Below are 14476 nucleotides of genomic sequence, written 5' to 3'. Positions count from 1 at the left end.
TAATAACATGGGAATAATCATACCCACTTTGACTAAGGCATAGGATTACTGCATGACATTCCATGAGAATGCTTTTTCCATTGGAAAGGGTTAGAACAAAGCAATCTATTACCTTTATTGTAAAGCCCTCGCTTTCCAAAGAAATATCTGCTGCCTCTAGCAAATGCTGCCTTCTGGGTTTCAGAAATGACGGAGCAAAGGCTATGTGAATTTGGAGTGTATTCCTGACTGGGAAGAAGGGACTCAGCCTTAAAGAGAGTACTGAGAAGGCAAGCTTCCTTTTCAGGGACAGTGCCTCTCTTTAGCTTGTATCATAATCCCCTGTCTGGCGGATGTGGGGGTGTGGAAGGGTAGGGGGGCTCAGCCTCTGGAGTTTCCACTCAGCAGATCTGGACTATGTCCTGAGAATTTGCATTCCTGATGCCTCCATTGGTACTGCTGCTGCTGCTGATCCAGAAACTACATCTGGAGGATTACTATACTAGGGCAAGTAGGCACAAAGATTCCTCCTTCAGGAGTGGAAACAGGCAGTGTGAAGGTCCTCATGGGCCAGGAGAATTGGGAGGGGGGAATGGAAAAGATGGGAAAAGAAGGATAAACGTGCAGGTTGGGCAGAACAAAGGGAAAAGTCTCATTCTGTAACAAATGCAAGTGAGGGAAGTTGCTAGGTGATGGATGAGGGAGAGAGGTGTATTTCCACTCTAGGAGAAACCAGGTAAGAGACGCGCACAGAGGAAACTGTGCATGTTTGGGGCATCCAAGGAAGGGCAAATTTCTCCTTAGGAAGTGGGAAGGGTGTTATTGGTGCTGGGGAGGGGTGTGTAGGGTTGGAGAGGGTCTGGAGGAAATGCCTCTGTAGAGGAAAAGGGGGCAGAGGAGACGTAGGGAGACCAAATTTCAGGGCTGTGTGGTTTGGCTGGGTACTGCAGCACAATAGAAATTGGGAGCAAGGGGGTGGAATTTAGATGTGTGACCTGCCCCGTAGCTTTCTTGCTCTCTGCATTTATCACATCACATCACACCCAGCAAGACAGCCCCCCTCCTCCTGGCTCATTAGGAGATTTGATTCAGCTTGGCTCCTGCTGTCAGCAGCTGTCTGGGGCAAGATCTTTATGCTCTCTGCTCCCCAAGCAGCCACTGGCCTTGAGCCGGCAGCACATCTCATTAGAGGACAGCTCACTGGACACTTGGGTTTTGACTCAGTTGTGGCTGCAAAGAGTTAACACCTAAGGCTTTACTACCCCTTGCACAACCTCTGGGTGCAGAGGGAGGCAGCTGTGGGCTGTGGTGACTTCTCCCAGAGCTACAGCCCGAGGAGCTGAGAAGCAGGTTAGCGAGGCTGAGGAGGAGGGTGCGGGAGGAGCGCCAGGCACGCTGCGCTCAGGGCACCTCCTGCCTCCTGCCAGTGAGGATGGGCGTGCAGACTGTGCCCAGGAGCTGAGCCACCATCCGCCAAGGATAGGCTGCTTCAGGATTCACTGGATGTGACGAGCAGAGAGAGGCATTCAGCGGAGCTACTCGCAGCCTGGCTCAAGTGGTGGGAGGTGTGTGCTTGTGTGCTTGTATGTGTGTGTGTGCGTGTGCATGCCTGTGCACATATGCCCTTCATCTCCCATGGATCTGACCGCTAAATGAAAGATCTGTTCTTTCCCCAGAGCTCCATCATCCTCAGCCTCTCTGACCATCCAGTTGGCAGTGACCCACAGGCCATGAGGACTGCTCAGAGACAGTGAGTACAGCTTTTGGCTTTTCTCTCTCCTCTCCAGGGTGGCCAAGTGGACCGAGTGCATTTCTGTATTTAATTAACCTGCCTCTTCATGCATAGTGATGACTTTCCTCTTTGCGAGGCTCTCAGTTTCTTTCTCCTTTTTATACATCTTTGCTCTTTGCTTTGAACCTTTGTTTTTCCCCTTGCGTATTTGGTCTTTGCATTATATCCCATCCCATCTGCCCTGGCATCACTTGTACCCGTGTCCCACTGAGCAGGAGCCTACAGGCCTGGAGGCCACCTCCCCACGCACATGTGCTGTGGGTATAATCACACAGTTGGCCTGGCTGGATTTGGGGCAACCCCAAATTCCTTCCATCATAAGTCTAGGCAAAATGAGATCAAGGCTTTTAGATGTTGGGAGAGACAAGAGCTGGGGTCATAGCATCCCATTGATTCTTGGTTAGTGGGTGGCTGATCTAGTCAATGAGGTAGTGGAGGGCCTGAGGGGCAGTGATGTGAAGGGCTCGGGTGGGAGGGAAGAGGTAGAGATTGGAGTGGCACAGGCAGTTGATGCAGGATGGGGTGCAGGCTGGAAGTGGGGATGGAGAGAGAGATGGGGCAGGGACAGAAGGCTGGGTGACACCCTGCTAGAATGACCTTGCTTGTTGTGTATGTGGGTACCAGTCTTGATTCGACTCAGGGGAAAGTCCCTGGCTTGGGCCACCCCTTTCCTGGGACTGTATCTTCTAAGTAAGAGAAAACAAAGCTGAAGTGCTGGTAATTCCATTTCTAAGGTCCCTTGCCACTGTCAGAGACTTTCACCTCACCTTCCTGAGCAGGCAGGTTGTAAGCACAGTGAGGAGAAGGATTGAGGGCATGAACCTACTCTGGGGAGCTCAGTCCAGACTCAATCTTCTGAGGCGAGCCTCCCATGCAGTCTAACTAATGTTAGTTTTCCATTTTATTAGAAAAGTGATTCTTAAAAACACTTCTAAATTTTCTGGGCAATAGCAAAATCATTTAAATGACATAGCTCCAGTAGGGGCTGTATCTATTTATACTGAGTTTCTTTTAAGATGGAGTCTATATTTGGTGTTGGAGTTCCCCGGGGAACCCTTATGTATAGGCAGGCTGCTGTCTTCACATGCTTCTCCCTATCAGTGATCTTCAGTGGGAAGGGGAAGTCAGGACCTCTGACAATGGGACCCTCAGGAGAGAGAGAGACTGTAAGTCAATTAGACCTCAAACTTTACATCCCCTTCTCGATGTTCTCCCTGCTTCCAGTTAAGAACAGGCTGGGTCACAGGCTGAAGGAGGGCAGGCAAGACAGAGCGTAACTTGCATGTTCATTCCTTCAGCCTGTGCCTTGCGATCCCTACAGAGGAGAGAGGATGTACTATGATAGCACCTGACAGTGTTCTCTGGGAGCTTTTCGAAACTTCCCCCAACTCTCCCCCTTTCAAGGCTCTGTGCACCCCCCACCTTAGGGACAAGGACCCTTAAAGGAAGGTGCAAAATCAGAACAGCATCAAATCCAATTATTTTGGAGTGAATGCAGCCCTCCCTTCCCCCACTGCCTGCTGGCTGGTCACTTGGGCCCCAATCCACTAAGAGAAAGAGAACAGTCATTTTTGGGTTGGCAGGCCCACCCTTCCCCTGAGGCCCATGGCCCACTTTACTGCTGATGGTCAGAGGTTGGGGAAACAGGAAGCCCTGAGTGATCATCAGCCGCCCAACAAAGTGCTCTTGTCAGTCCTTGGTTGGTCTCTTAAGTAAGCAAAGCCCCTTGGTAAGGATGAGCATGTGGAGAACGGCCCGGGGTGTTTGTGGGTGGAAAGCAACCTGAGAAGGAGCTCAGTGCAGGAAGATGAGAGGGGTTGGGCCCGCCTCTCACAGCAGACTCTTTGATTTTAGGTGAGAGGACGTGAGAGGGCCAAACGTTCTGCCCCGCAGTCTAATCTCCTGCCCTGCCGGTCCTGCCAGTCAGCCAAAGGGTTAACTGTGAGCGGATGCCTGTATGGCTGCCTTACTGATGCCACGGAGGTAACTGATCAATAACCTGTTTTCTTGCCCTGCTCCTCTCCACTCTCTCCTCACTGCGCCTCCCTTGCTCCAGTCTGGTCCATGTGGTGAACCCATTTGCATCCTTGCCCCTTGCTTCCTGGGCCAACCGCGCTGTTCTTATCCACGAGCTTCTTGCAAAATTATGGTCTGCAGGCAGGGAGATGGTGGGGTGGAGGGATGTCTTGGCTTTTCCTGATGAGGTGGTTCAAGAGGCCTATGCATGAGCTTGTTTCCAACCATTTAGGGACCTATGGATGTACTGGGACAGGAGTGTTAAGAAAACACCGAAGAGGGGCCTAGATTTTTTAGTGTTTTATTTTAACGTAACCTTGACCTTTGTCTCTTGCTTCTGCTCCTATTCCAGCCCTCGCTGACATATTCAGAACTTATGTCTCAGTATGCAAACTAGAAAATACAAAACATTTTACCCCACACCATACTTTGTTAAACATCTTTGCCTATGTAGGTGGGAAATGAGTGGCAACACATCCTTATCCTGGCCCCTGTTAAACGGCTTGCATAGTGGCATTGCCGTTTCTTTGGGGAGGTTCCTTAATCCATGTTTGGGGCCAGTGGCCTGGCTGTTTAATAACTTATGATCCTGGGGCCATGCTTTGAACAGAATTGCTGAAAAATTGGGCTCTGGCCTGTGGTGCAGCCCGATCAGGATCTTGACTGGCATTTCCAGAATGTTGTGACTCGAGGGCTCTTAATCAGCTGCTTGCATGGCCTGATCTTCCAGCATCCTGGGATTTGAAAGAGCGAGTGGACACACATAAGATGCTCCCTGTCTCAGGAGAAAACTTGACTGGAGCCAATGTTTTGAAATGCTATGAAATAGATAGCTTCACAATGTAGCCTGGCTGTGAGGAGAGGCACAGGCTCAATTTTCTATGGGAGTGAGACGGTGTTACTGGGATAGTCTGGCCTGAAAAGGCTCTTCAGAGGTGGGCTGTGGAACACCAGTGTTAACCCATGTCTGATGAATGTCTCAGGGTATATTGGCTAGATAAGTTTACTCTGGGAAAAGACAATGAAAGGATGAGATTGGACTGGATGGCTTCTGGAGCGTAGTAAAACGGGAGAGGAAGGTGAGGCTGAAGAGTTACCTTTCCACATGGAGATTTTCCTCTCCTAGTTCTCTTCCCATGGCAAATTGTTTTCATTGTGTGCATGTGGAAGTCTTCTTTTAGAACTCACTCATAAGTTTTGATCTGATTGTACCAAACCTCTCTCACTGACTTTTGCCTTCCACATCAGGTGTTGTCATGGTTAAAGATCAGGTTTGGACAGTCTTGTTCTGCCAAGGACCATAGAATAAATATTTTTGTCTTTATGGGACATACTGTCTTTGTTGTAGTTACTCAACTCTGCCCCATGGTAGAATGTGGTCTTAAGCAATATGTAAACAATTGAGTGTGGCAGTGTTCCAATAAAACTTTATTTACACACACAGACATCCAGCAAGGTTGGGCCTAACAGTTTATAGTTTGTCGACTCTTGGTTAAAGGGAAAGAGTACCTGGGTGGCACAAATAGCAACTAGTGGGGTTTTTGTTGTTGTTGTTGTTTGGATAAAGGAAACCAGCTGCTGTTGAATCAGTTTCCCCTCATGATGATCTCTTGTGTGTCAGAGGAGAATTGTGTGTAATAGGATTTCCAATAGCTGATTTTCTGGGGAGTAGATTGCCACGCCATTTTTCCTGGGAAATCTCTTGGTTAACTTGAACTGTCAACCTTATCAATTGTTGTCAAGCACATTAGTTTTTCACACCACCCAGGGGCTTCTGGTTGGAGGTAAATGAGAGCTAATTTTGGGGATCAGAAAGAGATTTGCATAGTTTCTTACTGGATCTGCCTCAACAGTAAACCATGCAGATGCTTGCAACCCTGGCTATAATTGTTATTATGAGTGTCTTTACTAAAATGAAACCATTGAAAACTTAAACATACACATTAAAATGTAAGACATGTTTACTGAGACAAGCCAAAGTATTCATAGGAATAGGAACACTTGGCTAAAGAAATTTAAGAACCAAGGAATCGTACGTTGGTTTTTAATTGCTGATTACATTAGTTTCTTTTCTCTGTGCCTGAAGATATTAAGTATTGCTGGTCTGTAGCCATCAGGCTTTCAAACTAGTTGCTCTGATCCAACCCCTGCTGATACCAGGCATTTCCATCCTTCAGATACTGAGGCAGAACAAGATCCCCAGGTGGGATCTTGTTACATTATAGATTCTGATTCAGTATACCTGCGGTGGAAATGCAATCTCAGCAGGCAATTGAACCTGAAGGTAGCCATTCACACATATGAGCAGGTTTGGGAAATTAGAGGGGCGAACTGGACGCAGACATGTCCTGCCTTGAAGCCCCATACTTGTCTGTGCTCTGAGCCTCCCTGATCAGCACCTCAGCAGCGTTATGCAAGTGCACCTTTCTCTTGGCGGGCGTACTTTGCAATCAGGAGCTGCTGCTGCTACTGCGACTTTGCCCTCCTAGGGGAAGGGGGAACAAAATGTAGATTGTTATTTTGTCATTACTCTATTTCCTTTCCCAACAGAGAATCCTAATATAGACATTCTTCTAAGCAATGACCTTCACTCACTCTCCATCAACTTGACTGTGTCAGCTTTAAAAAGCACTAAGCCTCTAGGGGTAGGGTACCTACTATTACTATTCTGCTAGTCAAATAAAGGAGTGAGTGTGTCCTTTGATCTTCTATGGTTTTCTGCTTTTGTGAAATCTTCAGGGGTCCTCTTAGAAAAGGTGGGGAGCAGTGCCGTCCCTGGCTGCTGCAGCCCCAGTAGCCCTTCCTCTACCCCTCATCCCTGTTGACCATCCATTCTCCTTCTGCCCTGTGTTTGGTTGCAGGAACAAAGGGATGAGAACTCGACTGGGATGCCTGTCTCACAAATCGGATTCTTGTAGTGATTTCACAGCTATTCTTCCTGACAAGCCCAACCGTGCACTCAAGTGAGTTCCGAGCCACACAGCATTCCTAGGTGCCCACCCAGGGCTGCAGAAACCCCTTGTCTCTCTCCCTCAAGCTGCTGACCAGGAGAGCCAGCAATGACAATGAACTCCCAGCTTTTGGCAGCTCATATTATATCCCTGAACCTGTGAGCAAAGGGAACACATATTTTCTTGCCAGATCTTCTCTCTTTAATCTTTTCCTTTTACCAGTCTTAGGATGAGAAGCCTCTTTTGCTTCTTGAGAAGCCCATATTATCTATCTCTTAAAAACCTGCGGATGGTGAAGGATACTTCTTGGTTCTTCTTAGATGTCAATCTGAGCTCTCAATTTAGAAACAAACACTCAAACCTGCTCTAAAAATATGCTGAAGTTCAGATCATCTGGATTCAGGGCCCATTCTTGTGCAAGCATGGTATTAAATGATGTCACAGACGTCACCTCATTTAACCCTCACACAGTTCTGTCAAGGGCATCGCTGTTCCCATTTTAGAGGTAAGGGAATTAAAGTGATGGTAAGAAACAAGCTAACATGACTTACCTGATCCCAAACCTGTCTCTTTCTATTGTAATCATGACACCTTTAACTCATGCTCTTAGCTTGCTCTTTTATATGAAATTCAGTAACTTCTAGTTCTGAGGTTTCCCCATTACTGTCACAGGAAGGTTCAAGTTTAAAGTGACAGAATTGTAAGAATTAATTGTTCAGCCTTAAATGTTGCAAGTTGCTCTCCAGTGAAAATTTTGGTAGTGGTGGAGGGAGAGTAGATTAATTCAGAAATACTCAAGGTAAACGTTTCTTCTTCCTAGGAGGTTATCTACAGAAGAAGCTACGAGGTGGGCAGATTCCTTTGATGTACTTCTCTCCCATAAATGTAAGTAGATTTCAGATTATTTCATGTCCCAGCAAAGCAACCATTTAGTTTAGTAAAAGATTTATCAAGTGTTCTGGTGGCGTAGTGTCTTCTATGTTGTGCTAACTGAAAGATTAACAGTTCAAATCCACTAGGTACTCCACAGAGAAAGGTGAGCAATCTCCTACAACACAAATTTACAGCCTTGAAACCTGATGGAGAGTTGCTCGGGGTAGGAATTGACTTGCTGGTAGTGGATGGGGCTCCAAATCCTGGGCTGAATGTCCCAGACAGCTCTGGTTGCTGCCCAGAGACCCACCAGTCTAGAGAGAAATAAGGAATAAGGAAACAGAATTTAAATAGAGTGAGATGAAGACCATCTTCTTCATTCTTGTAGTTCTTAGTCCCATGAAGGCTTCATGTTGTCAGCAGTTTTAGCAAGAGAGTTTAGCGCAGGACTTTGGAGAAATGGGCTGCACAGGAGTAAGACAGACCAAGTTCCAACGGAGATTTTCTTTATAAACCTAAGTGGCTTCCCCTGAAGTCAGTGGAGAACCTTGTGCTAGTCACAGTCCAGTGACTATTCTGTGTACATTATCATTCACAGTGCTTGAGTTGAAAGACTGATTTTTAAAAATTTTTTTTATTTTGGTAAGATACACTAACTTAAAAGCTTTCCTTGAAACCATTTTTAATTGAACAGTGCTGGAGTGTAAAGCACATTTACAATGCTGTACAACTTGCATCGTGGTTTCCAAACTTTCTCACCACAAAAGGGAACTCAGTCCTTACTGAGCAATAAGTACTCCTCATCCTCTCTTCTCACAGTCCCTGCTCACCTTTAGCCTACTTTCTGTCGCTGTGCAATTGCTTGTTTTAGATATTTCACAGAAACAAAACAGTTCCATATTTAGTCCTTTTGCATTTGGCTCATTTCACTTAATAAAATGTTTTCAGTTTATGTGTGCTGTAGCTCATGTTCATTTTTCTTTTTGGCTGAATAATATTGCCGTGTATGTAAGTAGGACCAATCTATTATCATTCATCTGTGGGTATACATATATGAAGTGCCCACTTTTTGATGGTTATGAATAGGAAAGCAATGAACACTAGTGTACAAGTATTTGTTTGATTATTAGCTTTCGAGTCTTTTGGGTAGATATCTAAGAGGAGTTACTGAGGCATATGGTAATTCTATATGTAACTTTTTGAGTTACTGCCAAAAAAGACTGGATTTTCAGTTTCTTATTGATTTTTATTTTGACAATCTATTACTTCACCTGCATTCTGCGAGAATGTAAATTTTACTAGAATACAACTTTTGCTATTTCTTCCTCTCCTATTTTCCCCTTCCTCATCTCATATGCCTTTTCTGTCTCCCAAGTACAGACATATATTGCTGAGGATACTGTGGTATGATGAGTATTATGTCAGTGGTGACCAGGCTCTTCAGCCCTTGTTCTCTGACCATGAACAAGTCTAGACCTCTAGGCTTTGAAATCCCAATGGTAGCTCCATGGATTAGATTTGACTCAGCAGCAACTAACAACAGTTTATGCATTATCATGTATTTAAGCATTGTCTAATTGACATGTACTTATTTCATGTTCCAAATTTAAATATCAGTGAATGTGATCAAACATTGTACAAAATATATGGAGGTATGGAGAGCAAAAGTGAGAGAAATGGTCTTCTGAAGCAAAAGGCAGATTTCAAATGGATGTTCAAGGTCAGTGGTATCACTACAGATCACATAAGCATGATTTATGATATTAAAACTCCAATCTAAATGGATCTCCTCTCCTGCATACCAGACAGAAATCCTTAGTAATGCTTTTTATCAGTTTTAATCATGAAGTAATAAGCAACCACACATTCACTCATGATTCTTAGTGTCATTGTCATTGGGTAATAATGACAACTCTGACTGGAGTATGTCAGAAGATTCATTAAGTATATTAGCATAGAGTTTGAACCTTGGAGATATATTAATACCTGAGTGATGGGCTTATGAAAAATATTTTTGTTATATGTGTTGGCCACACCCCTGGACTCCCTTAGTGATGCCACTGTTTAAATGTTCTTAAGTTTCACATTGACCATATTGTTGTTATTGTGCACAGTCAAGTTGGAACCGACCCATTGCTGACCTTCCAGTGGATTTTCAGAGGCAGTTGATCACATGGGAAGAGATTGTCCATCCTTCTCTCACGCACCTATAACTATATTGAAAGTTTTAAATACCGTGGACTGCCAGGGAGCTCTGATGGTATAGTCCATAGGGAGTTTCACTGCTAACTCAAAGAGGACAGCTCTCTGATGGCTCCAACCTACCAGAGGTTCCTAAGCGAAAGATGGATAATCTCCTTCCATTCAATTTACAGCCTCAGACAACCTGCTGGACGGTAGCTATGAAATGCTTTCAATGAGGTGACAATGAGTAAGTGCCAAAAGAGTGAATAACTCTGTTTTGGGAGGAGTATAGCCAGATGCTCCTTAGAAGTGAGGATGGTGAGACTTTGGGCGTGTGATCAAGAGAGACCAGCCTGTGGAAAATAACATCATGCTTAGTAAAGTATCAGTGTAAAAGAGAAGACACTTCAAGAGATGGGTTGACATAGTGGTTACAAAAACAAGCTTATGCACAGCAGCGACCATGAGAATGATGCAGGGCGAGGTGGTGTTTCGTTCTGTTGTACAGAGAGCCACTGTGAGTTGAAGCTGACACATTGGCACCTGTGAAAGTAGCAGATGATGCAGTGTGAGGGTGACTGAGTCTGATTTCTAACCACTTCGTAAAGGAGAACTATCCCCATCAATAGTATCCATAACAGCAAATAGATAGTTGCTTGGTCAGACACACCACTCCCCATGCATGCTCTTGCATCTATTTCCACCAATCATTGGGTTCGATATTTGTTGCTGACTCACAGATTTTACTCTTTGTGGTACTGAGAATGGGATTTATTGGGGAAATATGTTGGAGAGTGGGGAAGGCAAAGAATATCACCTAATGCAAATCCAATTAGCCTAGCATTACGAAGACGCCGTTCTCTGATTTCAGTTCAGCAGTCAGCTTTTCCTTTCATCTTCTGGCAAGAACTTAAAAACCTTTAACTATGACCTTTATCACAGGGTTCTCTTCATTACACCTTGCCACAGTTTCTCCATAGCAATGCCACAGTCTCTTCACTACCATCACCAGGGTATCACCACTAGTGTCTCTGGATCTCAACAGAGTTTTGCTCCAGTGTCCCTCAAGTCTTGTTGTTCAGTGTGGGAAGCACTCCCTTTTTTCACTCCTAATCCCATGGCTGTTGATGATTTGCAAGACCATGTGTCTGCAATTAAGGTAGCAGGAGACCGGAAGGGACTAACATCAGGGCTCAAAGAAACTGAATCTTAAGCTAACACTGTAGCACCTAACAACAATGACAATATGAAATAACAAATAATTTGAGAGCATAACGATTGCTGTTATTGTCTCCATTTAATTAAGATGCACATTTTTCGATACCTAGTAGTGATAGATAGAATCTTATATTCTGGGTTTCGAGCTAGCTCTGTTATTAGATAGCAAGGTGGCCTAGATATCAGTCTCCAGTAGACCCTTCAGAAGTGCTTCTGAATTCAGCTGCATGAGCAGCTCCCCGGTTATGCCTTTATTGCTAGAAAACTAATTAACAAATGCTTTTGAACTGATTTTGAAATGAAATGCAAAATCAAAGAATAAGCATATTTTCTAGCAAGCACTTTTGTAAGACAAATCGTTATTTGAGTGTTCTATGGATTATGCTTTGAAGGGAAACAAAGCAGCGTAGAAACAGTCTATGTAACATATGGTTATACTCCAAACAGCAAGTTCATGCAGTCAGTGTGCCAAAATAATAGCAATAAGATAGTACCTGAGATTTGACAATATCACTGGGGTATTTCCCCCCCCCCCTTTTTTTTTTTGGTGATTCTGCCTTTCGTTCCCCTGAAGTCTTATTAGGCTGAACAGGTGCAACTACCAATTTACACCTTCTTTTCCTGCTGGATGTGATTCAAGGTCATCTTGCAGTTTGGTTTCTATTTCAGCTGCAGGACTGACTCACTTAGCTCAAGTCCCTGAGGCTGTTTCCTCCTTCAAGAGTGGTAATCGAAATACCTACTTGCTACTTGTCACCTGGGTATGAGAAAATTAAGGAGGAGGTGCCTTGAGATGATTTTGGATTCTCTCCTTAAAGGTGTTTTGTAATGGTACATTGTTGTTGGTGGTGTTAGGTGCCTTTGAGCTGTCTATGACTCACAATAACCCCATAAACAATAGACGTGAACTCTGCCCTATCCTGTACCATCTTCATGATCTCTGATATGCACCACATCAATCTATCTTATTGAGAGTCCTTCTTTCTCTGACCCTCTACAGTCTCTTTTTCCAAGAACTGATCCCTCCTTGTCAATATGCGCCAAGTATGTGAGGTGAAGTTTTACCATCCTTAACTCTGAGGAGCCCCTTGGTTACACTATCATACACTAAGTATGACATGATGCCTACACTTACTAAAAGCAAAAATGATGTATATTGAAAAATACCAAACAAAACCCAAATCCATTACCTTTGAATAAATTCCAGCTCAGGACAACCCTGCATTGAGAGGAGATTATCCGGGTTTCTTTCTAGGAGCAGTGGGTGGATTTGAACTGCAGACCTTTTAGTTAGCAGCACAACACACTGTACACTACATCACCAGGTTTCCTTGCTTTGAGACTAAGGTAGCAGATTTCTCTACCAACTTTAATATTAATTTTAATTTAATTAAATTTAATATTTATATTAAGTTGTTGTGGACAGAGTTTCTGGTTATTGCAATTAGTGAGTGGAAGCTTCTTTGAGTCTATGTAAGTGGGTTGTTGCAGTGTCAGGACTTGGAGACTTAAAAGTTTTCATTTCCATCCAGTGAGTTTTAGATCTGAAGACACCTGGTTCTGCATCAGTCGGGGGTGCTTTTTGGTTTCCAGGAATTCAGTAACACTCTGAGGTGGAGATTCTGCTAAAGGGTTACATCTGACACCAGACGCTTCTTTGTAACGTGGCTATAGCAATAAGACTTTTTGAACTTTGAAGTTCTGTGATTCTTCTTGTAGTTTGATGTTTGGTTTTATTTCCATTTAGTGAGGAAATAAAAGAGCCAGTGGCTCTTTGAGAGGAAAGGGACCTTTATTCAGCTGTCACTGGCTGAATGTGAAGGTTTAAGAACTTGAACATTTGCACCCCTTGAAGGCTGTGGAGGGGTCTAAGCCCAGGCTAGTGGGAAAGGAATTGCTAACTTTCTAAAAATCTAATTATTTGGATTAATGTTGTGAGTCAATTAAGGCTGATTAAGCTTTTCCAATGAGATTATATGTGTGTTAGTCTCTTGGGAAGGACACCATTGGTAAGAAGTATTTAGATTTTTCAATTATAATAGCTCGCTCTCTCTCTTTTTCTCTGTGTGTGTGTGTGTGTGTGTGTGTGTGTGTGTGTGTAAACACACACATATGTATGTACATAAATACATATGTATATATAAAAAACAGAGCAAGAACTACTGATCAACTAGTCTCTAGAGGAAGGTTTATAGTTCTAGAACTCTCCCTTGTCATTCTTTTCACTTAGACAGTTTCTAACATATACTCACTCACTTATTGCCATTGAGTCAGAACTAACTCATAGCTGACCCTCTAGTGGGTTTCTAAGGCTGTAAATCACAGGGGAAGAAATTGCCCATCTTTCTCTCACAGAGTCACTGGTGGATTTGAATCACCAGAGAGGCATGGCTTTTGGATTAGCATCACAACTGCTCGTGGACCAGACCTACCAGAGCTCCCTCCAACACTTTCTAGTTTCAGAAAATTCAGATAATGATGTATTTTCTGTTTTCAATACATAGATCACCTTTTGTCATTCCTTTGGGTGTCTTGGGAACCCATTTATTTTCTAAAAGAATATGCTGAGTAATCATAATGTAAAAAAATCTTTAACTAGTTGGGGGAGCACAAAGATGAACAGGACACAGGCTCTGGAGAAGGTAGCTTTCTGAGAAGATGACACATGTGCAGTTGACACAAGACACGGTACAGTGTGCTTAATGTAGAGCTCGAGCTTTCAAATAGAATCCTGATACCTGGTGTCCTCTTCAATCCTGTCTGGGTCAATATTAGAAGTCCTAATTGTTCTGGAAGGATAACAGAAGGATTCTTTTAGTTTAAAGTATTATTTTAATCTGCTTGGGGAACATGCTCATATGCAATTAAGAACATTGGATAAAGCCAGACTTGTGTTAGGGATTTTGACATAGCTCTGCTACTAGAGAGCTAGGTGGCCTCGATGGGGTCCCTTAGTCTCCTAGAAAATGAGTTTCCTCATTTAAACAATGGACTAGCACATTGACTGCAATGGTGAATTTAAGCATGGCAGAGCTTGTGAGGATGGTACAGAATCAGGCAAGATTTTGCTCTGTCATTCATAAGATGTCATGATTTGGCTTGATGACACCTAACAGCAATCACATTTAGACAATGAAAGGTTTCAAGTAGGAAATCGGAGAGGCTGAATCTCTGTTCGCCCTCCTTTTCTAGGATGCTGTCTGTACAAACACTCAGGCTGGGCAATAGCCAGCCGCCATGGCAGGTGGTTTGGCTCAGAGGCACCTGTTTACAGGTTATGTAAAATTGCTCCAATGCTGAAATGGCTTCAACACCCAGATCCAGGCAGGGCTAAGGCAGCTGGATTGTAAAGCCTTGTCCCTTCCTTGGCAGGGTCCCACTGCACAGATCATCTAGTGTATTCAATTCTCAAGAATAACAGGAGTTCCCTTTGCTTAGTTTTTGTTTATTACAATTTTTTTTT

The 14476-nt window shown here is 43.9% G+C and overlaps 1 protein-coding gene across 3 annotated transcripts in view; it reads left to right on the top strand.

Moving 5' to 3' along the window:
- The first annotated feature begins 466 nt into the window (after positions 1 to 466).
- RGS8 (regulator of G-protein signaling 8) overlaps positions 467 to 14476 on the top strand; it is a 54116-nt gene continuing 40106 nt past the window's right edge. Inside the window, exons 1-5 of one of the 3 annotated variants that reach the window (XM_006887746.1) lie at positions 467 to 548; positions 1656 to 1729; positions 3626 to 3754; positions 6649 to 6750; positions 7559 to 7623. In XM_006887746.1, the coding sequence (XP_006887808.1) occupies positions 3729 to 3754; positions 6649 to 6750; positions 7559 to 7623 (193 nt within the window). In that variant the 5' untranslated portion in view covers positions 467 to 548; positions 1656 to 1729; positions 3626 to 3728. Of the gene's footprint in view, positions 549 to 1473; positions 1545 to 1655; positions 1730 to 3625; positions 3755 to 6648; positions 6751 to 7558; positions 7624 to 14476 lie in introns of those variants that run through there. The other 2 variants (XM_006887747.1, XM_006887748.1) reach the window with 2 other exon arrangements.

This window comes from Elephantulus edwardii, unplaced genomic scaffold (genome assembly GCF_000299155.1).
Source record: "Elephantulus edwardii isolate Elephantulus edwardi_28Jun2011 unplaced genomic scaffold, EleEdw1.0 scaffold00061, whole genome shotgun sequence".
Classification (NCBI taxonomy): Eukaryota; Metazoa; Chordata; class Mammalia; order Macroscelidea; family Macroscelididae; genus Elephantulus; species Elephantulus edwardii.
The sequence above is the reverse complement of the archived record's forward strand: the minus strand, read 5'-3'. Positions and strand labels throughout refer to the sequence as shown.